Source organism: Hypanus sabinus, chromosome 21 (genome assembly GCF_030144855.1).
Source record: "Hypanus sabinus isolate sHypSab1 chromosome 21, sHypSab1.hap1, whole genome shotgun sequence".
Lineage (NCBI taxonomy): Eukaryota > Metazoa > Chordata > Chondrichthyes > Myliobatiformes > Dasyatidae > Hypanus > Hypanus sabinus.
In genome coordinates this window covers 43,154,031-43,179,118 of record NC_082726.1, presented here as the reverse complement: position 1 = coordinate 43,179,118, position 25,088 = coordinate 43,154,031, and the positions used below count along the sequence as shown (strand labels likewise).

Below are 25,088 nucleotides of genomic sequence, written 5' to 3'. Positions count from 1 at the left end.
GTAATATGTTAATCCGGCTGTTACTAGCAAAATATCGCTTGGTTTTAAGCTGGAAGAGAGTTCAAGGAGCTTCAGGAAAGCTGCAAACGTTCGCCTTTTGTGAGTATAAAGAACCAGGATCTACTTTGCGTGCATTAAGGTTATTACATGAACTTCAAGTGAGAGACAAAAAAGCAGCTTTAAAAGTAGATGCAAAGACCAAAGCCCAACTGGATGAATGGAAGGTCAAAAAGAATGAGTGAATGGAGATATGGAAATAAATGATTCATCAGATGTTGTGGAAACCAAGAGGAGAGATTAGATCTTAATGGGGACAATAGGCAGATTAATCAGAGAACGCTCCAGTGAGCTAAATGTACCTTCGCAATATCAAAATTCAGAAGCTAGAAGAAAAAAATGGATGGAGAAGAAAGGTGTCCACAGCTGTCAGAACCACTTCTTACAATCTCAGAATCAATTCCTACAGCCACTACGGAGGAGGCCCCAGAAAATGTGTTTGTTTTCACAGCCACAAATCTCAACTGCCAAGCAGAGAGATCCCTTGTCAGAAAAGATGTTATCCCACAAGAGTAAGAAATCCTCCACAGAGATTAAATCTTTAGGTCTGAATGCTGTGGATGTCTGTATATAATAGTTATATTATATAATACACTGTATATATAGTTGAGATGCATTCTATATTGAGTTGGCATTTTTAGCTAAGCAGGGAGAAGCGGTGTGTAACATTTGAGCAGTTATGTAAATATGTTGTTGATTAAGCATGCTTACTAGTTTAAGTAATTCACTGCAGGTTATACGTAAGATACGTGAATTGCATATATCATGACACTACCATATTTATATGAGCACCTCACTTAAAGTAAAGAATTAAGTTAGATTCATTTCTCTCAGCTGTTGTTTTCCTAAGAACTAGTTTAATGTTTTGAAGTTACAAAACATAACACAATTCGATAAAGGCTATCAAACCACTGCCTTTAAGATTACTTTTCATACCTACTAGTTATCTTTCTCTTTGGTCAGTCTACCATTACGATGATTAAAGTGGGATAAGATACAGGAGAGTGAGTACTTTTGATGCTGGGATGGAAGCTATTGTTCATCAGAGAAGTCGTTTTCAATAAAAGGCAGGAGGTGAAAAAAAAGCAGGTTGGTCTATTTTGTTTGTTTGCATGGCCTCTGATTACCTTCAATTTCAATATACAAAATATTAATCTCAGAACTTTACAATTGTATACCACACATATTGGAAGAGACATAATGAAAGTCTCCATGTTTTATCCCTTAATTTTATTCATAGATCATATTCCACTGCTTTTAAGAAATTGCAGTATTTATCTTGGCATATATTCATTTTGTTAAGTTATTTTCAAAGCTCATTCAGCAAAACACTTGTATGCAAATGGTTAAAACTCCTTTAGATAGAAGTAATTAGTTAGAATAGTCAACATTATTTAAAATATCCTGTTATGCTCCTTCAAAGGTAGTAAACATTTATGGTTCAATGATTCCATTTAATATCAGATAGTGTATATAGTATATAACCTAAAATTCTTACTCTTCACAGACATCTATGAAATGGAAGAAAACCCCAAAGAATCAATTGAATTGAATTAACTTTATTACGTACATCCTTCATAGACATAAGGAGTAAAAACCTTTACATTATGTCTCTGTCTAAATGTGCAATGTGCAATTTATAGAAATTTATAATGAATAGTATGTACAACAATATAACATAGCAATACAGTTGTGTCAGCATGAATTAATCAGTCTGATGGCCTGGTGGAAGAAGCTGTCACGGAGCCTGTTGGTCCTGGCTTTTATGCCGCGGTACTATTCTCCGGATGGTAGTAGCTGGAACAGTTTGTGGTAGGGGTGATTCGGGTCCCCAGTGATCCTTTGGGCCCTTTTTGCGCACATGTCTTTGTAAATATCCTGAATAGTGAGAAGTTCACATCTACTGGGCTGTCCACTCCACTTGCTGGGCTGTCCACTCCACTTGCTGCTGCAGAGTCCTGTGATTGAGGGAAGTACAGTTCCCATACCAGACAGTGATGCAGCCAGTCAGAATTGTGTGCTGTAGAAAATTCTTAGGATTTGGGGGCCCCTACCAAACAACTTCAACCGTCTGAGGTGAAAGAGGTACTGTTGTGCCTTTTTCACCACACAGCTGGTATGTGCAGATCACTTGAAATCTTCGGTGATGTTTCTGGCGAGGAGCTTAAAGCAGTTCACCTTCTCAACCCCAGGTCCATTGATGTCAATAGGGGCTATCCTGTCTCCATTCTTCCTGTAGTCCACAACCAGCTCCTTTCTTTTTATGACATTGAGAAAGAGGTTGTTTTCTTGACACCGCTGTGTCATAGTGATGACTTCTCCTCTGTTGGCTACCTCATTATTATTTGAAATTAGGTCAATCAGTGTAGTGTCATCAGCAAGTTTAATTAGCAGATTGGAGCTGTGGGTAGCAACACTTATGAATATACAGAGAGTAAAGGAGGGGGCTTAGTACACAGCTCAGAGGGGCACCTGTGTTGAGGGTCAGAGGGGCAGAGGTAAGGGAGCCTACTCTTACCACTTGCCGGTGATCTGACAGGAAGTCCAGGATGCAGCTACACAATGCAGTCCTGCAGCATGGAGTCCGATTGGTCGGCCAACAGTGGATGGTTTTAACTATGACTACCTCTTGTTTCAGCTTCTGCCTGTACCTTGGCAGCAGCAAGATAGTGGAGTGATCTGATTTCTATATGGTGGTCAAAGGAGCGCTTTGTAAGCATTGTGGAAGGGAGAATAGCAGTGGTCAAGTATGCTGTCTCCCCGTGTGCTCACCTGGATGTGTTGGCAAAACTTTGGAGAGACTTTAGTCAGTGATGCTCTATTAAAGTCACCGGCAACGATGAAGGCAGACTCTAGGGTGCTGATGGTCTTGTACAGTTCGTTGAGAGCCAGGTCAGTATCAGCCTGTGGTGGAATATGCACAGCTGTGATAATAAGCGCCATGAGCTCCCTAAGCAGCCAGAAAGGTCTACTCAATAACACAAGGTACTTCAGATCCGGGGAACAAAAGGATTTGAGGGCATGCATGTTCTGGGATTCGCAGCAAGCATTATTGACCATGAAACATACCCCACCTCTTCTCAGACAGGACTTAGACCTGTCAGCCCGGAACAGGGACTACCTGTTCAACCAAAGGCGTGCTGTTACCCAGAGCTTCCATTGTGGGGAACACAAATACCACTGGGATACCATGGCATTACAACCAATTTGTATAAGATTTATGTGAAATGGGAAGTCAATCAAGTTTAAAAATTAACCCTTTGGCACATTTCTATGACTTGCTGTTATTTTAGGAGGAAATCAGACTGAAGTATTAACCTTGTAGATAAAATTTAGTTTTATTTCATTGCGTTTGGGATGACACAATGAGCCCTTATATTTCAGTTTCCTTTAAAGTTAGGCATACAGTTTGGTTTGAAAAGTACCTTGATACAAAGTAAAATAGGACATCTAATTCTTTAAATTATAAATTCACAGTTTGGCTGTTCAATTTTTGGTGAATGTCTTATTTTGGCTCATTCATTCACATTCGGTCTTCTGCCATATTGGATGCAATTTGGTCCTTTCTCTTTGCTATTGTACTCCCTCAGTTTGTTTTCTTTTTCCAGATTAGATCAACATTGTGGTTTTCCCTTAGTTGTTACAAATGTACTTAAAAAGTTCTAAATGAGAGACAGAGATTCTGTGTAGAAAATTGGTGCCAAAAGTATTGCTATTTACCTGATAATTTGGCAAAATTTCAGCACCTGGAGTCAATTAACTTACCAGTGTAGAATGTAAAAAATTATTATTGCAGCAATGGACACCATTAGGGGCCATGATAAAAGATTAAGTCATCTTTTTTTTCTAGTGTTTTAACACAGGATATTGAAAAGAAGAACGGAAAAAAATAAGATAGTGAATAGGTAATGCTTGCAAGTAGCATCTTGGCTCAAAATGTCGACTATCTGTTCATTTCCATAGATGTTGCCTGGCTTGCTGAGCTCCTCCAGTACTTTGTGTGTTATGCTCTGGATTTCCAGTATCTGCAGACTTACTTGTGTTTATGATTTAGCATATTTTGTGAATGTTCTTATAGAGGGAAAATAAGTTGAGTAAGGGAAGGGTGAGAATTAATGAGGTTTAGATTGCTGTTCATTTTGATTTAAAGAGAAGTGGGAACAGAATCTAATAGAAAACTACAATGATGCAGGTAATTTACTGTATAGGGATATTGAAGTGTTGGGGGTCTAAATACAATGTTGGTTAAAAGGAAACAGATTTTGGGTGAGTGTTACTTGGAAAACAGCAGAAAAATAATTAAGAATCTCTGAAGATGTCAGAGCATAGATACCTTGAGATTAGGTAATTAAGTCAGAGTAAAGAATGGGAATTGAACTGAAGCAAAGCAGCTCATCTTCATAATGATGAGGTTAAAGTAAAAAGAGTTTTAGAAAGTTTATCACCTGAGATAGGGTAAGTATGGCATTAAACATAAAAGGTATCTTAGCCAAACTGATTTATGATCTGATTTAGATTGTGTTACAAAATACAGTGGCATAAGAGGTCATATGCACTGCTTAATGTTGTGTACATTTTATGACCCATATTTGTGAAAAAATATATGTAACATATATATGAATCCCTATAATATTTCTGAAATCAAAAGAATTCTATCATTGGCTTATTCCAAGTTAAGTTTCTCCCAACTTGGCATGCTGAAGTTTCTAAAGAAGGGATTTAAATTCAACAGTCATCATGAGACTGCTTTTAGACACTGCTTCATGTACTTATTTTCTGGAATCTTATTTTCTACTGGCACAGCAACATCCTGTTTTGACATTGTAGCAGCACTAAAAGTGATAGATACACATCAAAATCCCATTCAGCGATTTAAGCAGGAGCCATTCAATAAGGATTCTAATAACCAATAGTAATGTTAAAATTAAGTTAAGATTTGTATCTTGGAGCTGTGGATTTAAAAATTTCAAAATTATTTTACAGCTAACTTACAATTAAATCCACTGCTTTTTTTTTGTGGAATTGAGCCCTTCAGCCCAATGTGTCCATGCCGATTAAGGTGCCTTGCTGAGGTGGTTCCATTTTTCTGGCCTGTATACCTACCTCTAAACCATTTCCATGTAAGGAGATGTGAAAAATATTTACAGTATTTTTCAAAAAGCTGGTATATATGTATCCTTCCTTTAATACCTAAAACAATTTATGTAGTCTATTTATTACTATTTACCAGAACACAAATTCGCTGCTTCCATTTCCATCTTGAAATTATACCTACATTTCTAAACTACTTGATAAGTTACAAGATGGCAAGAGGTTGTGAGAGACACTGCAGAAAATAAAGACTCTTCATAAGCATAGCTGACCTCTCAGTGTGAAATTATGCAGTAATCCATCAATTCTGTAACCTCTGTGCAGAATTAATCCTTTAGTCAGATGGCCATAAAGCACAGAAATGGGCCTTTTTGCCCACCATATTGATGATATGAAGTATCCATGTGTACTCATCTCGTTTACTAATATTTAGTCCATCGCCTTCTATACCTTGATCGTTCATTGCCAATCCAGATATATAGTAAGTTTCTAGCAGTTAAATTATATTCTTGCTTCTGTTATTTAATATTTCAGGAATGATCATTTATTTTTTTCCCTCTGCAGGAGTCCAGTTTCCCAGGAGTTTCCAGTGGGCCATTTTGAATGGGCTGCAGCTTCAAGCTACTATCACCCTTCTGCTAATCATGTGAGATCCTCTCATCCCATGACGGACAGCACTGTGATGCTGGATGTTCTGACACTGAGGCACATGGTACAAGATTGCACAGCTGTTAAAACCCAGATACTTAAGCTGAAGCGGTTGCTACAACAGGTACATTCTTTACAATTATTCTTTACAGTTATATATAACTGAGTAGATTGTGTATATTGTACTTATAGCAAACTAAAGATTCTGCCATTGAATTGCATAATTAGGATGCAAGGCAGGACTCTAGAAAAATACTTTTCTGAGAATGATAGTGTTAAGGACAAATGTTTTTAGAGTTTTGATTTTTTACTGCTATAATCAATTCCCTACCAAAGTACATGCTACATGATAATTTTACAGGAGAAAATAATGTCATTGGCAAAACATCAGTAAGCTAAGTGGAAAACAAATCTCCCTGTCATTGTTCCCCATGTCTATTATGAGCAGCTCTATATCTTCGACTTGATTGTTACATGTAATGAAATATTCAATTGTGTTCAATCATAGTTTTTTGACAATGATAAAAGATTCATTAAACCAAATAATCTAGGAGCTGGAGCTCTAATAGTTCAACAGCATGCAATTTTGTGTATTTAGTTATGGTTAAGAGGAGGAGAGGTTAATATGTGGGAAGTATATTTAGTTTAGTAACTGCAAGTTGTGATATTTAGATGAAAAATTAATAACAATTTTACATGTAATTAATTTGAAAACCAGTAAAAGGAAGGCTGCCAGTAAATTTCCAGTGATCTAATTGATATTGGGTTGCTTTGGCAGTATCTGATGGGTCAATATTTTTAGTGACACACACAAAATGCTGGAGGAACTTTTCAGGCCAGACAGCATCTATTGGGAAGAAAGTAGGGTCGACGTTTTGGGCTGAGACCCTTTGGCAGGACCCTTTATCAATCTGCCGAAGAGACTTTGCCCGAAGCATTACTACTTTTTTCCATAGATGCTTCCTGGCCTGCTAAGTTCCTCCAGCATTTTGTGTGTGTTGCTTGGATTTCCAGCATCTGCAGATTTTCACTTGTTTGTAATATCTTTAGATAAGTTTTTGCCATTGTTTTGCAGAAAAGTGGGTAAAGGTTGATTGTAACCTATACATGGATGTAGGTTTTATTGTAGATGATGTTTTTGCAAAATAGTAACACAATAGCTTTTTTCCAACAACAACATACACAAGATGCTGGTAGAACACAGCAGGCTAGGCAGCATCTATAGGGAGAAGCGATGTCGACGTTTCGGGCCGAGAACCTTCGTCAGCTTTTTTTCCAGATGTTTAAGGGACATTGTTGTCATTTACTCCACTAATTCTTGATTTGCAATATATTTTGAAACTTTTGAGTTGAGCTGTCAATTCTGTGCAATAGTAATGTTTAGCTCTGATTTTTGGAGCTTTAGTGCTTGTAAATAGAAATGATTGCAGAGATCAAAAATTACTGAGGGGATATTATAGTTGAAGAGAGAGTAACCTTCCCTATAGCAAGCAGAAGTCCTGAAAGCTGGGTTTTCCTCCTATCGTCTGGGTAAAGCTGTCTTCTCAGAATTGGAGAAAAACCTATGGAAGAGGAGAGATCCAGTAATCATGGTCAATGTGACAACCAATAATAGATAGGACAAAGAAGTTCCTTTGAATGAAAATATGCAACTATGAACCCAGTTTAAATATCAAACGCACACAAATGATAAATGGTTGATTGTAACCTGAGCCACATGTAAATTGATAAAGGTTAGATAAAATATCTGGGTTTTGATTAATGGAGAATTACCACTGGTTCTGTTGGAAAAGGGTTCACTGGACTAAAGGTGGGAACAGGATCTAAGGAAATAACTTGGGCTGTAGATGAAGTCATAAACAAACTTTTGTGTGGCTGGGTTTTCATCATGGAAGTTCTGAGAGATCTTCTCCCGCTGCTCCCCTTGTATGGGTTCCATTGTCCTCCAGTTCCGACCATCTTCTTACTAAGACTCAATATTACAGCACATATGCTTCCAATTCCTTTCCTCCCTCAGATCTTCTTGAACTGCTGAGTTCCAGCAGATTGTTTTTTGCTCTAGATTCCAGTATCTGCAGTCTTAGCAGAAGCAGGTATATTATTTTGTGGTAGCAAGCATAACAATTTTCAATAATATAAAAAATAAGCATTGTGAAAGAGGAATAGAGAGGTAGTATTCATGAGTTTCTGAACTATTTTGCGATCTGATTGTAGAGAGGAAGAAACTTCCTAAAATTTTGAGTATGGATATTCAGGGTTCTGTACCATCTACCTGATGATAGTATGGGTTGAGCACCCCTTATTCAAAATCCAAAAATCTCTGAAATCCAAAATCTTTTTAGAGCATTGACATGATGTCACAAATGGAAAATACCACAAAATGCCAGAAATATTCTGAGCCGATGCACAGGTCTCTGTGCACCACAGGCAGTTCTGAGAAGCGGCCTCACGTATATAATGAACAGAAGTTAATGGAAAATACCGCATAAAGTGAAAAATGAAGATCTTGATCGTGTATTGAAAGAGTGGATTCATCAGGGTCAGAATGAACATATGCTGCTTAACAATATGCTAATCATGAAACAAGCAATGACCTATCACAACAAACTAAACTTGAAGGTAATTGTAAATATTCAGCAGACTGGTTGCAGAAAAGGCTTGGCATTAAAATTTTAATGATTTCTGGTAATAAAGCACCTGTTGATCATGAAGCAGCAACGGAATTCATTGAGTATGGCAAGGTTGTTGCTGATGAAAATTGAAAATGCTGAATGGGTTGTTCAGAACATATGCGTGATGAACAAGACTGCTCGCTGGTAGCACATAAATTCAGAGTTGGGAACGATGACAGTGCCAAACAGTCACTGACCACTTGAGGGTCTGAGATAGTGATAGCTTACTTTTCTGATGGTTCAATGTACACTTTATTGTTTCACGCACAAAATTATTAAGATGTTAAATGAAACTATCTTCAGGGTATATGTAGAAACTGTATATGTATTGTAAATGGATTTTGTGTTTAAACTTGGGTCCCACCTGAAGGTATCTCATTATATAGATGGAAATATTCTAACATCCGAAAAAATTTGAAGTCTGAAACACTTTCAACCCCAATTATTTTGGATAAGAAGTGTTCAACCTTTAATGAGAAGAGACTTGTCCCAGGTGATGAAAGTTCTTCATGATGAATGCTGCCTTCTTGAGGCACTGTCATTTGAAGATATCTTCAGTGGTGGTGGGGCTTGTGCCTATGGTGGAATGCTGAGTTTACAACTTTCTGATGTCTCTTTGATCCTATACATTGGCACCCCTTTACCAGATGCTGTTGCAACAAGTCAGAAGGCTCTCCACAGTACATCTGCAGAAATTTTGTGTCCCTATTTTTTAATTTACATTTCCTACATTGACACCTTCTTTATACATTAGCATTATTCTACCAGAATGACAATTGTAGCTACTCAGAATTGTTTACTTCTGTTACTTGTTTCATTGTCACTTTGAATATATCCCTTTTACTATGAGATTTTTTAAAAAATCAGCTTTCCCAAAACATTTTTTATGTTTTATCTGACAGATTTTAGGGTACCATATGCTAAGGCAATGTTATTAGTCTATTTCAAAAAATAGGATGTAATATTTGAATGAGATTTTCTTCAAGTATAGGCAAAGCTCTTGTATTTATTAGAATACATTTTTGAGCCGATATAAGTTCTTGAAGTGCATGTGAGTTAGTTTTTCAGTATCCTTATAGAAGGTTGACCTAAAGCGTTCATAATGGCAACAACATTTGGAGTAATTAACAATAGTTTCTTTGATGGCTTACAGCAGATTATCAGTCTGCATTTAAGATGAATTTGAGCCATTCATTATATTAACATAGGAATTCTAAGCACACTTGTTCATAAAACAGTTTGTGTGCTTTTAATAGAAAGCTAGTGATTAATAAGCATGAGGAAATCTGCAGATGCTGGAAATTCAAACAACCTTTAATGAAACAAGCAACAACTTGTGATGGGCATTTCTTACTTTTCTTAATTTCTTAGTAGTGTACTTTCAAATCTCTTACTATCTTTCCTTTCGGTTAGTCGTGACGAAGGGTCTCGGCCCGAAACGTCGACAGCGCTTCTCCCTATAGATGCTGCCTGGCCTGCTGTGTTCTACCAGCATTTTGTGTGTGTTGTTGATTAATAAGCATAAGGTCTTTTTTAACCCTAGAATATGAGCTGGTATAGTCAATAATTGGAGACATAAGACTGCGGCACTAAAATCTGGAGCAGCAAACCAGATGCTGGAGCAACTCAGCAGGGCAGGATGAATGGACTCAACTTGAAACTTAACAGTCCATTTCCCTCCACAGATGCTGCCTGGCATCTTGAGTTCCTCCAGCTACTTGTTTGATGCTGTAATCAGTGATTCATTATTGTAGCTCAAAAGTGCAATATTTCCTGTCTTCACTTTTCTCTTTGAGGACACCAGCTGGAAGTAAATTGGTTGTATCTGTTGTTTAGTTCCATCTTTTCTATCTGTAATTTGCGCCATATTATACAACAAAATATTTTAAATGTATTGTTTTGAATTAGATCAGTTTCTTGTGAACAAAACATTGCACACAGGTGGGGGGAAAAGAAGCAAACCTCAGAAGGAAGAAATAGAATGTTAGGATTTGATTTTATGAGTATGAATAACTTATTTTTACTGGCCAAAGATTTCTGCTGTTGGATTCTTGTGTAAATGCATTGAAACTTGTGGCCTATTTCTGTGTACGTTTGAAAATATGGATCAATATACATAAAATCTCAATTCCTGAGAGGCAGAGATATTATAAGGCCATGTAATTTCTAGTAAATGCAATACATCAGTAAAATAAGGTATTTTGAAGGTTGTAATATAAAAAAACTAATAACCCTACATGAATATTTAAAAAAATTGTAATAGGGATGTGCAGATGTATGTTTAAAAAAAAAGCTAAAATGGCAGTGAATAATTGCCTATTTGCTTGATGATATATTTGGCAGCTAAGCTCGTTTACAGATCTGTGGGTCTAAATGACATTGCTTGTTAAAAGATAAAGGTCAGCGTGTACTGCCGGGGGACCATTGCTGAAATATGAAATTCAGTCTCATGTTGTTATTATTAACACCTGGACATTCCTAACATTGGGGATAGCACTGTCCTATTTAATATCCCTGTCTAAATATATTCTTGACTTGGGGAAATGGGGGCTAAATAAATAAATTAACAGCTTTGTGAAAAGTAAGAAACGCCCATCACAAATAGAAAAATAGAACTGAATACTTTCATTATCCTGAATACTAACTCAAATGATAAGAAGGTTATAAGTACTGTACCATAAGTAGTTAAGAATTGCTGACTGCAGGATTCGGTTCAAACTGTTTCTTCAAATTTGCGGATGACACAACAGTGGTTGGTCTCATCAACAGCAATGATGAGTCAGAGCACAGAGATGAATTGGAACAGCTGGTGAACTGATGTGAGAACAACAACCCAAGATTGAATGTGGCGAAGACCAAGGAAATACTTGTGCACTTTAATAAGGTGCAGATGAACCATCCCCTTCTACGCTTACATGACTCCTCCATAGAGAGAGTTGAGTGTGCCAAGTTCCTGGGAGTTCACATCATGGACGGCCTTACCTGGTCCCTCAATTTACCTACCTGAATAAGAAGGCATAACAGCCCCTCCACTTGCTGAAGTAATTGAGGCAAGTGACGCTCTTGCACCCCCCCCCCCCCACCCCACCTTCTTAACTGAACTTTACAGCAGGAACACGTTGAGAGCATCCTGACAAGCTGTATCTCCATCTGGTATTGGAGCAGCAGAGCATTGGACTGGAAGTCTTTACAAAGGAGTGAGAACAGCTGAGAGGATCATAGGGGAGTCCCTACCATCCATCGGGGACATTTATCAGGAGCGCTGTGTATGCGGAGCTCCTAGTATTATCAAGGATCCCACTCATCAATCCAGCATCCTCTTTAACATCCTACCATCAGGCAAGGGACTCTGATGCATAAGAACAAGAACAGTCAGGATGGGAAACAGTTTCTTCCCTTAGGCCATTAGCTTTTGAACTCCCTGCCATTGTACATTTGAAGTATCATCAGATAATTTTTCTGTATCCTACAAAGCTTAATTTATGCACTCTACTTTGTTTGTATTGTGGCATACAAAAGTTTGGGCACCCCTGGTCAAAATTTCTGTTACTGTGAATAGCTAAGCAAGTAACAAATGACCTGATTTCCAAAAGGCATAAAGTTAAAGATGACACATTTCTTTAATGTTTTATGCAAGATTACTTTTTTATTTATTTCTTTTACAGTTTCAAAATAACAAAAAAGTATAAGGGCCTGAAGCAAAAGTTTGGGCACCCTGCATGGTCAGTACTTAGTAACAACCCCTTTGGCAAGTATTACAGCTTGTAAATGCTTTCTGTAGCCAGCTAAGAGTCTTTCAATTCTTGTTTGGGGGATTTTCGCCCATTCTTCCTTGCAAAAGGCTTTTAGTTCTGTGAGATTCTTGGGCCGTCTTGCATGCACTGCTCTTTTGAGGCCTATCCGCAGATTTTCGATGATGTTTACATCGGGACTGAGGGCCATGGCAAAACCTTCAGCTTGCGCCTCTTGAGGTAGTCCATTGTAGATTTTGAGGTGTGTTTAGGATCATAATCCGGTTATAGAAGCCATCCTCTTATCATCTTCAGCTTTTTTACAGATGGTGTGATGTTTGCTTCCAGAATTTGCTTGTATTTAATTGACTTCATTCTTCCCTCTACCAATGTTCCTTGCACCACTGGCTGCAACACAAGCCCAAAGCATGTTCAATCTACCCCCGTGCTTAGCAATTGGAGAGGTGTTCTTTTCATGAAACTCTGCACCGTTTTTTCTCCATAGCTTTGCTCATTGCAGCCAATAAGTTCTATTTTAACTTCATTAGTCCACAGAACTTGTTTCCTGTGCATCAGGTTTGTTTAGATCTTGCTTTGCAAACTTCTGATGCTGAGTTTTGTGGTGTGGTTGCAGGAAAAGTTTTCTTCTGTTGACTTTTCCACGAAGGTCATATTTGTGCAGGTGTCGCTGCACAGTAGAACAGTACACCTCCACTCCAGAGTCGCTAGATCTTATATATAACCATATAACAATTACAGCACAGAAACAGGCCATCTAGGCTCTTCTAGTCCATGCCGAATGCTTACTCTCATCTAGTCCCACTGACCTGCACTCATAGAAACATAGAAAATAGGTGCAGGAGTAGGCCATTCGGCCCTTCGAGCCTGCATCGCCATTCAGTATGATCATGGCTAATCATCCAACTCAGAACCCTGTACCTGCTTTCTCTCCATATCCCCTGATCCCTTTAGCCACAAGGGCCATATCTAACTTCCTCTTTAATATAGCCAATGAACCAGCCTCAACTGTTTCCTGTGGCAGAGAATTCCACAGATTCACCACTCTCTGTGTGAAGAAGTTTTTCCTCATCTCGGTCCAAAAAGGCTTCCCCTTTATCCTTAAACTGTGAGCCCTCATTCTGGACTTCCCCAACATCGGAAGCAATCTTCCTGCATCATAACTCAGCCCATAACCCTCCGTTCTTTTCCTGTCCATATCAAATTTTTTTTAAATGACAATATCGAACCTGCCTCTACCACTTCTACTGGAAGCTCATTCCACACAGCTACCACTCTCTGAGTAAAGAAGTTCTCCCTCATGTTACCCCTAAACTTTTGCCCCTTAACTCTCAACTCATGTCCTCTTGTTTGAATATCCCCTACTCTCAATGGAAAAAGGCTGTCCATGTCAACTTTATCCCCCTCATAATTTTAAACACCTCTATCAAGTCTCCCCTCAACCTTCTATGCTCCAAAGAATAAAGACCTAACTTGTCAACCTTTCTCTGTAACTTAGGTGCTGAAACCCAGGTAACATTCTAGTAAATCTCCTCTGTACTCTCTCTATTTTGTTGACATCTTTCCTATAATTCGTGACCAGAACTGTACACAATACTCCAAATTTGACCTCATTAATGCCTTGTACAATTTTAACATTACATCCCAAGTGCTATACTCAATGCTCTGATTTATAAAGGCCAGCATACCAAAAGCTTTCTTCACCACCCTATCCACATGAGATTCCACCTTCAGGGAACTATGCACCATTATTGTTAGATCACTCTGTTCTACCGCATTCCTCAATGCCCTACCATTTACCATGTATGTCCTATTTTGAATAGTCCTACCGAAATATAGCACCTCACAATTTTCAGCATTAAACTCCATTTGCCATCTTTCAGCCCACTCTTCTAACTGGCCTAAATCTCTCTGCAAGTTTTGAAAACCTACTTCATTATCGACAATGCCACCTGTCTTTGTATCATCTGCATACTTACTGATCCAGTTTACCACCCCATCATCCAGATCATTAATGTTTGTGACAAACAACATTGGACCCAGTACAGATCCCTGAGACACACCACTCGTCACCAGCCTCCAACCTGACAAACAGTTATCCACCACTACTCTCTGACAACTCCCATCCAGCCACCGTTGAATCCATTTACTACCTCAATATTAATACCTAACGATTGAACCTTCCTAACCTTCCATGTGGAACCTTGTCAAAGGCCTGAAGGTGTTCTTCCTGAAGGTCTTTTGCAGTCAAACGGGGGATTTGATTTGCCTTTCTAGCAGTCCTACGAGCAGTTCTCTCGGAAAGTTTTCTTGACCTTCCAGACCAAGTTTTCTAGACCTTCATCTCCACTGTTCCTGTTAACTGCCATTTCTTAATTACATTATGAACTGAGGAAACGACTACCTGAAAAGCTTTGCTGTCTTCTTATAGCCTTCTCCTGCTTTGTGGGCATCATTTATTTTAATTTTCAGAGTGCTAGGCAGCTCCTTAGAAGAGCCAATGGCTGCTGATTGTTGGGACAAGGTTTGAGGAGTCAGGGTATTTATAGAGCTTTGAAATTTGCATCACCTGGCCTTTCCTAGCGATGACTGTAAACAAGCCATAGCCTTAACAAGCTAAATAAGGTCTGAGACCTTAGTAAAAGTTATCTGAGAGCTCAAATCTCTTGGGGAGCCCAAACTTTTGCATGGTGTTCCTTTCCTTTTTTTCACTCTAGAAAACAAAAATATACACTAATCTTGCTTAATATGTTGAAAAGAGTGTTTCATCTTTAACTTTATGAATTTTGGAGATCAGTTCATCTTCTACTCACTTAACTATTGACAGTAACAGAAATTTTGACCAGGGTGCCCAAACTTTTGCATGCCTCTGTATATGTATAATTTATTTTTAGATTTGATTTTTACTGTTCTAAGTTATTGTATGTTCTATGCTTTACACCCTGGTCTGGAGAAACGTTGTCCAGTGTGGTGGTGTACATGAATATAATTAAATTACAATAAACTTGACTTGAATTGAGAAAGCTAATATTGATTATCATGTTGTCCATTTCCTTGATCAGTGTTTGTTATATCTTGCAAGCCATAGAGAGATATTGAACAGCCAAGACAATCTCAGCCTACAAGATGACAAAAAAATAGATCCTACTGTTGCTTCAAGTATTAAGTTTATCATATCCTTACAGAAATTTATGTGATCCCATGGATTTATTATTCACCATCCCTGGACCATCAGTGTTTGGCGTCAATTTCCATCAAAGTCCTTTTGACAGCTATTTTGAGAAGCCACATGAAATTATTCATATTCCCATTGGCATGTCATCCATGTCTGACCATACCTTATCCCCACTACATTTTGCAACTGGCATCTCATGCTACCATAAATATATAAATGGACTATTCAGTTAATGAATGTACTTTGACTATGCTACTGTATGATGTCATATCTGTGCCCCAGGTTTTTATGTATTGCCTGACTAAACAGCATTTAGGATCCAAAGCATAAATCAATGCAAATCATTATATGTTCTCCTTAGAATCCAGTAAAATATTACAAAACATTTGTTAGCAAAATAAGCAAAGCAAGCAATTATAGGAAATGTAATATTTGTAACGTGATTTGTAGTTCATGATAGAAAAACTTTCCAACAAAGCTTTTTCCAATCTCCTATTGTATCCAGTAACATGAACCCGGAAAGTAATTGGTTCATATTTGTTGTTTGGCTGCTTTAATCTTGCTGAAAAGTATATTGTTGTAAAACAATACAATTTAAGTATTTTAGGTAACCTAAAATAAATTGTACTGTGATAGGAAGTTCTACTGACTGAAAGTAGCACCTCTTTTGGCAGAACCTTTAATACCAACCTACACCTGTGTGAATCCCTGTAGCATCTAGTGATCCTATCATCGTTCTTGGAGGCTGATGTCTTTCAAGAGGGTGAGCCTATGTAGGCCATTAGGACCTGATGGTTTTACCTGGTAGGGGTCTGAAAACCTATGCCATCCAAGTGGCGAGAGTGCTCAAGGACGTTTTTAATTTTTCACTTCTGTAGTCAGAGAAGGGCAGTAATCATAGTAACGCCAAAGGAGAGCAGGCTGAGTGAGCTGCCTCAACGACTATTGCCCAATGGCACTCATATCTACTGTGCTGAAGTTCTTTGAAAGGTTGGTCATGGCCAGAATCAACTCCTGCCCAAGCAAGAACCTGGACCTGCTGCAATTTTCCTATCATCATAATAGGTCTGTAGCAAATGCAATCTTACTGGCTCTCCACTCAGCTTTGGATCACCTGGGCAGTAGAAATACCTATGTCAGACTGCTGTTTATTGACTACAGGTCAACATTCAACACAATCTTACCCTCAGTTATAATCAACAAGCTCCAAAACCTGGGTCTTTGAATCTCTTACATACACATAGAATGGATTCATTTCCCCTCGGTCCTGCGGCATTGAATCACCTCAGAGTTCCAAGTGAAGTTATGGGTTCTTGTTTTGCAGTGATCATTTACCAGAAAAAAGTTATGTTAATAAGTACTTACCACTTTCTTTTGTTTTGTTTGCCACCAATAAATAATAACTGAACTGCACCAGCTTCATCTTAAACCGGTACAATATTAAACATTATGATGTTAAACCTGATTCTCATTCCGATTCATAAATGTGTTCCTAAAACCATTGCAACAGCAGCATCAAGGAATTGATTTCATCAGGCAAGGAGAAATTGATGAAAACACTTTCAAATAGAGTAAGCTCTGATTGTTAATGCAAAACAATTCGGTATTTCAAGTTAGTACTTTAGCATAGAAACAGTTCCTGTGGTCTGTCTAGTCTGTGCAACTGGTCATTTGCTTAGTTCCATCTACCTGCAACCCGACTATAGCCCTCCATACTTACCTCTTTCATCTATATACTTATCCAAGCTGATATTAGATGTTATAATTGGACCTGCCTCTACCGTTTCTGTTGCTAGTTCGTTCCATGCTTGCACCACCTTCTGAGTAAGAGTGAAATGTTTTCAGGGAGAAAGACTAACAAACACAATTTTAGTTAAATATCTCTAAATAGGAGATACATATATTTCATTTTTTTCTTCTATTTAATTGCTTTTTGTTATTTGATGAGCAATGCTGTACTTGAAAAATATTGGTTTGCATGGGCAGTGCATGGTCAGTGAGAAGCATGCAGATCTATTTCCAGACTCATTCATCCTTCCTTGTATCTTGCCTTATGTGACTTGGAGCCAAACATTAAAGTATAATTTGAGCAAGTAAAAGAAATGATAAAGAAGGTCTTGCACATTAGCTAGAATAGGTTCATTTGTAAATCTGAAGCAAGTCATGCACTGAGACACCTTGCTGCTGATCTGGGAATAAACAAGAACATTGTCATTATTCTTTAAATTACTTAGGTCATTTAAAGGGAACAAATTTGGTTGTGGTTCAGTGCATCACTGGAAGTCTCATGTAAAATTCTTCATATTTCACTTTAATGACCAGTAACGATTTTCTGTTTTACAGTCTGGTAATGTGAAGCTGAAATTGTTGTATAATTAGTTATAAAAATGAGAAAATAAGACTAATGTGATGTTTAAGGCAGTTGCAGTAGCTCTGGGGATGAGCATGGCAGATATGAGGTAATCTGAAGTGGAAATATTGTTCATCAAAATTTTTAGTATAAGATGAACCCAAGTGGTCAGACTATAGTGAGGGGTTCGGTTTCTAGTTTTTTTTTTAATTGAGCCCCCACACTGCAATGAGTTGACACTAGCTTCACATTTGCATGCTCTTTCCTGTACTGCTAAGGGGCTTCTTTAGTTCATTTTCTCGCTTCCTACATATATTTTGTGAGCTTAGTGCAGATACAGTACGATATGGGTACTAATACGGTGCAAATATTTTTTTTTAAATCTTACTGTATACTTTAAAAGTGATCCCATGCACATAGAATTCTGTGCTCACCAAGCAGATTTAAGCTGCACCAGTGTTATATAAATTTTGTTATAAAACACACATTATGTGTTGCAGCATACTGTCAAGTGGGAAGCTAATGCCAGTTACAGTCTAGAGCCTTATCAAGAAAATGTGTTCAAGGCATATGTCAGATTATTTCTCAGAGATGCAATAAAAGATCTGTGACTGATTGTGACTATTGCCAGTAATGGCAGAGCAATATTTAACAAAGAAAACCAAATGTAGCAGCAAATCAGAATAGTACAGGCCTGAAGTTGTCCAGCCGAGTGATGCTATATTTCGAATACTGTATTCACTTTGGATTAGTGAGCCAGAAGGACATCAGTATTAGAGTACTGACCAGTGGGAGTTAGCAACATTGGATTCAATATCAGAAGATAAATGAAAGTAAACTCTTTGGATGTTGTAAGGCACAAATTAGAAATTACAGGTTAATTCAGAACATTAATTCAAGCTAGTTCATGGTTCCAAGAGAACATTGATACAAATTAATAAAGGAGCAAAATTAGGACTTCCAATTCTGTAATACCTTTCAATTCATCAGCTAGTCTAATGTTTGTTACAACCAATTAAGTATTTCTGAAGGTAAGTCACTGTTAAATGTAACAAATCCACTTACAGCAAGCATCAATGAGATAATAATCCATTTTGGTGAAGGTTACTGAGGGTCTATATTGATTTGGTTGCCGTGTGAAATAGCACAACAGCATTTCCTATGTCCACACAGCAGGGTAAACAAGATTTCAATTTAAATGAAAAATGACTGTACTTCCTCAGCAATGAACTGTATTATCTGAGATATTTTACCCTGGGTGGTAGTTGGCTAATGTTCCTCACTACAATTCTGGAGGGATTGTCGTGGTGAACCGATAGCCACCTAACACTCAGAAAAATTCTGGACTGATTTTGGTATTGGATTTGGCCTTAAAAGTGATTGGCGGGATACTGGTAACAATATCACAGTCATTCTGTTAGTAAGGCAATTGGATATTTTGTTGGAATGGCAAATTGGCTGTTCCCATTGATGCATAGTTGAACTTATTAGCTTCTCTCTTCTGTGTCACCTTTATGTAGGCAAGAAGGTACAAAAGCTGAAAAGAGAGTAATTGAACTTGTCAGTTGACAATCCAAGTACTGTCTAACTGTAGCATCAAAAATTCAAATTTCGTATCATGTTTTATCAAAATTAAATGAGAGATTTTCCTCCTATTGATAAAGAACTGATTGACAGCTTAAAATTTTGCTGTTGGAGGGCAATGTTATTGAGCTCAAATGTTGTGTCTGCTTTAATAATGTGTCTGATAGGCAATCAGTGTTGCATAGGAAATAAGCTTATGTTGTTAGCAGAGACAGAATAGCTTGTCTGGGTTAATTTGCAAGGTTTCTCCAGTTGTAATGAAGAAGCTGAAACACAGCTGTTAGCGACACGGGTGAGAATAAAAAGTGACTGGCATGGTAGCTGCAGTGCAGAATTGAGAAATACTGTCTAAACTTGCTTTAATGTTTAGTGTAAATCCCATCAGATCAGTGCCTTGTGGCTAGTGGCTTGCTAAAATTTTGCCAGGCTTCATTAGGAAATGCGCCCTCCTGGCTCTTTAGTTTACTATCAGAAGCATTGATATGGAAAGCAGCAATGTCTCAATAATTTGAGTTCCTTTTAAATTAGAATGGTGAATTTGAATTTTTAGGCCATTCTTTCCATTATTTAATTTAGCCAAACCAATTTCTTATGATGTATTTTATCCCTGTAGCAGATACAATGACATGCTTTCCCTATATATCTGTTTTGTTCTCCATCATTTGGCAATTTGATAAAAGATGACTTTGTGGAGGTATTTGCTGGCTCTACTTATTTATTGGTCTCTGTGGCAGTCAGGTGCACTGAAGCTTCTCTGCAATTCAGTGAAGAGGTGGTTAACTGCTGTTTGGGTTTAATGTAGCTATCTGATAGGAAATTGTTTCAATAATACATAATGATTTCTTGATGAAGGTATATCATTCCCGAAATATTTGCTGTTTCTCTTTCCTCAGAAGCTGTCTGGCCTGCCAAGTGTTTCTAGCACTTTCTGGTTTTTATGTCAGATTTCTAGCATATGCAGTTTTGATGTAATATCATGAATCTTCTTCTGTTTGGCATGTTTATGACAAGATTATAAGTTTTTATACTTTTAAAGGGTAAATATATTCATAACATATAATTATTTCAGCTTATTTTCTGTAATTTTTCATCCTAACTATAACTGAAAATATTTGAATGTCTGTAGGTTTTGCTTCAGTTTCAGGTAGTCACAAATTTGGCTGAGCCTAATGGTACCTTCAAATCTGGGTTTTCTTTGTGCTGATTTTTCAGTGATCTTTGGTATTTTTGTACAGCATGATTCTCAGAGAAGTATGGTAGTGGCCACATAATATTATGGTTTAACTGATGTTGTTTGATGTTGGATTGGCCAGGATGCAATCTGTTATAGCCTGTTTGGTGATGGTAATCCTACCGGGCCATAGGGACTATTCCAGAACCGTACATGACTTGAAGGGGTACTTTCAGTCATGATATCCTAATGTACTTGCTGCACTTAACTTTCTAGGTGTTAGAATGTAGGTTTGGGGGTGCTGTCAAAGAGGACTTGGAAAACTGCTTTATTAATGTTAGGGGATTGAGGGGTGACCTGATTGAAGTATATAAGGTGAAGTGGGCATGGACAGCATGAAAGCACGTGCCTTTCTTTCCCAGGGTGCTAAAACAAGAAGGCACTGGTTTAAGATCAGAGGGGAGAAATTTGACAGGGACATCAGGGACAGCTTCTTCACACAAAAGATGGCACATAAGTTTGGACTGACAGAACATGGAGACACCTTCACACAATCCTACAGACTCCGACGATCCTGTGATTTCAGTCTCTAAGGTCGATGTAAGAGCATCCTTCAGGAGGGTGAATCCATGGAAAGCATCTAGCTCAGACAGTGTACCTGGCCGAATATTGAAGACCTATGCTATTTAACTGGCTGAGTTATTTCTGGACATCTTGCTTCAAGCAGGCTTCAATCATGCTGGTGCCCAAGAAACATATAGTAACCTATCTCAATGACTTTCAGCCAGTATCACTTACATCCACTGTGATTAATTGCTTTGAGAAGTTGGTCATGAATCATATCAACTCCTAACCGAGGCATGACCTGAATCTGCTCTAATTTGCCAACCATCACAACAGGTCAATAGTAAATTCCATTTCAGTGGCCTTTCACTCAGCTCTAGATCATCTGCACAATGAAACTGCATACATCAGGATGCTCTTCATTGACTACAGCTTAGTATTCAATGCTATCATCCCTTCAAAGCTAATCACTAAGCTCCAAGACCTAGGCCTCAATACCTTCCTGGGCTACTGGATCCATGATTTCCTCACTGGCAGACCCTAGACTGTATGGACTGGCAACAACACAGACACCATTAGCACACGTGCACCACAAGGCTATGTGCTTAACCTGCTCTAATTGCTTTATACTAAGTACACCTCCAATGTTATATTTAAGTTTGCTGATGACAACATTGTTATTGGTCAAATCAAAGATGGTGTTGAATCAGAGTATCTGGTTGAATGTTTCCACAAGGAAAAAGGATAAAGGGGAAGCCTTTTAGGACCGAGATGAGGAAAAACTTCTTCACAAAGAGAGTGGTGAATCTGTGGAATTCTCTGCCACAGGGAACAGTTGAAGCCGGTTCATTGGCTATATTTAAGAGGAAGTTAGATATGCCCTTGTGGCTAAAGGGATCAGGGGGTATGGAGAGAAAGCAGGTACAGGGCTCTGAGTTGGATGATCAGCCATGATCATACTGAATGGCGGTGCAGGCTCGAAGGGCCGAATGGCCTATTCCACCTATTTTCTATGTTCCTATGTTTACAACAACTACTTCTCACTTAGCGTCAGCAAAGTCAAAGAGCTGATTATTAACTAGAGGAGGAAGAGGCCAGAGGTTCATGAGCCAGTTCTCATTAGGGGATTAGAGGTGGAGAGGATCAGTAACTTTAAATTCATTAGTCGCATAGGAAACATTTACAAAATTCATCAAATTAAATTGAGTATAACTTAGTGCATTTGGGAGGGAATTGTTTTAGATAAAGGACTGCACACTTTGAAATTGTAGAGTAAACCAATGAACAACCTATGGACTCACTTTAAAGGCCTCTGCACTTATACTCTCAATATTTATTTACTTATTTACATACTTACCTACTTATGGCTATCTTTTTTTTCTAATTACACAGTTTATCTTCTTTTGCACATTGGTTATTTGTCAGTCTTAATGTGTAGTTTTTCATTGATTCTATTGCATTTATATGTTCCAACTTCCTTGTGAATACCAGCAAGAAAATGAATCGGGGTAGTATATGATGACATATACATATTTTGATAATAAATTTACTTTGAACTTTGAATAGTATATGGTTGAATAGTTCAAGTATGCATTGTTGACACTCATGAGATGGTGATTAGCTGCAAACATTACTAGATACTGAAAGGTTTACCTTCAATTAATCAAATAGTTTGTAAAAGGTACAGTATAGATTTTAATGTCAGCCGTCAATGGGGACCCCTCCATTTCAATGTGTACAATGGTGATTGCTTTATGGCAGTATATAAACCAGGAGTAGTGATCATTGTATTTTGGTTGGGGTATGCACTTCCAAGAGCAGGGACTTTTCATCTCATATTCTCGATTGTTATTGCTTACTGATTTATAATTATTATTTCTTCTTTTTATATTTGAAAAGTTTGTTGTGTTCTGCGCTCTTGTTGCATGCCCTAGTTGGGCGGTTTTTCATTTATTTTGTTAAATTATTATTCTGTAGATTTATTGAGTATGTCCACAACAAATGAATGACATATATGTACTTTGATAATAAAATTTACTTTGAACTTTGAAAACTTCTCTTAAACCAATGCCCTGTTATTTTTTTTGGCAACCCTCCCTGGGAAAAGAGCTATGTGCTTTCACACTGACTGCCTCCCATGATTTTATGTACCCCTATCAGGTCACCCCTCGTTCTCCTACATTCCAGGCAATTAGTCTACACAACATCTCTTGATAACTGAAAGCTCCAATTCCAGCAACATCCAGATAATAGCTTTTGCTCTCTTTCTGGTTTAATAACATCCATCTTATAACAGGGTAACCAAAACTCTGCTCAATACTCCGTGCAGCTCACTAAGTTCTTTGACTCCTGAAGTATACTAAATAGCTTCTTCACTGCCCCATGTACAGTACCAGTGCTGTTGCGTTCAACAAAATATCCATGTGGACTCCTAGGTCCCAAGGTTTCATAACACTCCCAAGGGCCCTGCCATTTACAGTGTAAATAAGTCCGTTCCTATTTGATCTCCCAAAATGCAATACCTCCTATTTATTTGGATTGAAGCCTATTTGCCAATCTTCAGCTCACATACCTAGCTGATCAAGATCCTTCTGTACAGTAGTGTCCACAAATTTCCTAACCATCCCTTGTATAGTCACTTCCAAATTGTTTATGTAAATTACAAGAGTCCAAGCACCTGTGGTGCACCACCTGGCACAGGCATTAAAAATTTTTGAACTATTTTTGTGCAGTTGCCTCAATATGATTGAAAAGAATTTATGAAAAAAAATATATTTTTAGGCTTCCAGTTTGTAGGAAAGCTGATTTTTAGATAACTTGAAATGACTAAAATTCCAAACACAACCTTTTTCCTGTCATTTTGATGCACAGTGGTTAGTTTCTTGCTATATAATAAAATACAGTAAATTAAATATTTCACTAAATAACACCTTGTTCTCTGGTGCTAAATATATTTAACCTGATTGTTTTATTTTCTTTGGCTCACACAGCTCCCAGGTTCTCTCCAGAGGGAACCTTTCTGTTTTCACTCTCTGACAATTGTAAATGACAGCAGTGAAGAGTGTGCATAATGAATATCAAGCGCATTTGTTTATTATGAACTATAAGCATGTACGCAACATTATATAGAGAACCATAGCTGTCCATATAGTGTTGTGTAAGTGTAATAAATGAATTCCACTCGATTGAATGTTATATTCATATTCAACATGGTCATGAATGCTCATCAAAGTATTGTGATTTCTGTTTGCATCGTGTGTTTTTGGATACAGCTTTTGCTGTCATATTGTCAGTGTATAAAATTCACCCAAAAGTAATGGTGATGAGATTGACTAAGTAAATAATCTGCATTGACAGAGGAATTTCCTTCATTTGTGAATCCCATGTTATATAACAGAGGTATGTGATATCACATTGAATATGTCACTTTCTGCTTCATTTACATATATACCCATGAGGATTAGGGGAAAGATCTATGTGCATAAATTTTAAGTTGCAGAAGGATAAAAAGAAAAAAAAATCAAGTGGATCTCCCTGACTATGAATGTTGTGGAATTGGAAAGCCTCATCATTTAAAAGAGGTGTTTATATGTGTACTTGAAGATATGTAACTGACATGAATAAGGGTCTAATGGAGGAATTGGGATTGGGCTGGGCCATTCTTTCTAATTTAGGAAAGGAATCTGAGTTGAATGACTTCCTCTAACACCTTTTTGATAATTTCTTATTTCTTACCTGTACAAGTAGGTAATTAATTTGTTCACCAACATATATATCGTTAAGACCTTATTATTCACTTGTCACAGGAAAATTCTGGCTGAACATATACTATATATAACTATCCTGATCTAAAAATATTATTTTTACTGCTAAGAGCAAGTATTCTTTTTTAATATCATTTACTATTCTTGTAGTTTATCTTTCTAGAGCACTAGTAAGGGGGTACGTATGAAGAGGCACGTGGGAATTAAAATGCACGTCTGGACATCAGTCTTAGAGCGTGGAAGCAAACATTTGGCCCATTGCA

General features: G+C 37.7%; 1 protein-coding gene across 4 annotated transcripts in view; it reads left to right on the top strand.

Moving 5' to 3' along the window:
• The window catches only part of LOC132378990 (serine-rich coiled-coil domain-containing protein 2-like), a 646,565-nt gene that overhangs the window by 421,357 nt on the left and 200,120 nt on the right, over positions 1–25,088 (top strand). For all 4 annotated transcript variants that reach the window (XM_059946413.1, XM_059946415.1, XM_059946414.1 and 1 more), the window contains one exon: positions 5,713–5,920. In XM_059946413.1, the coding sequence (XP_059802396.1) occupies positions 5,713–5,920 (208 nt within the window). The remainder of the gene's footprint in view (positions 1–5,712; positions 5,921–25,088) is intronic.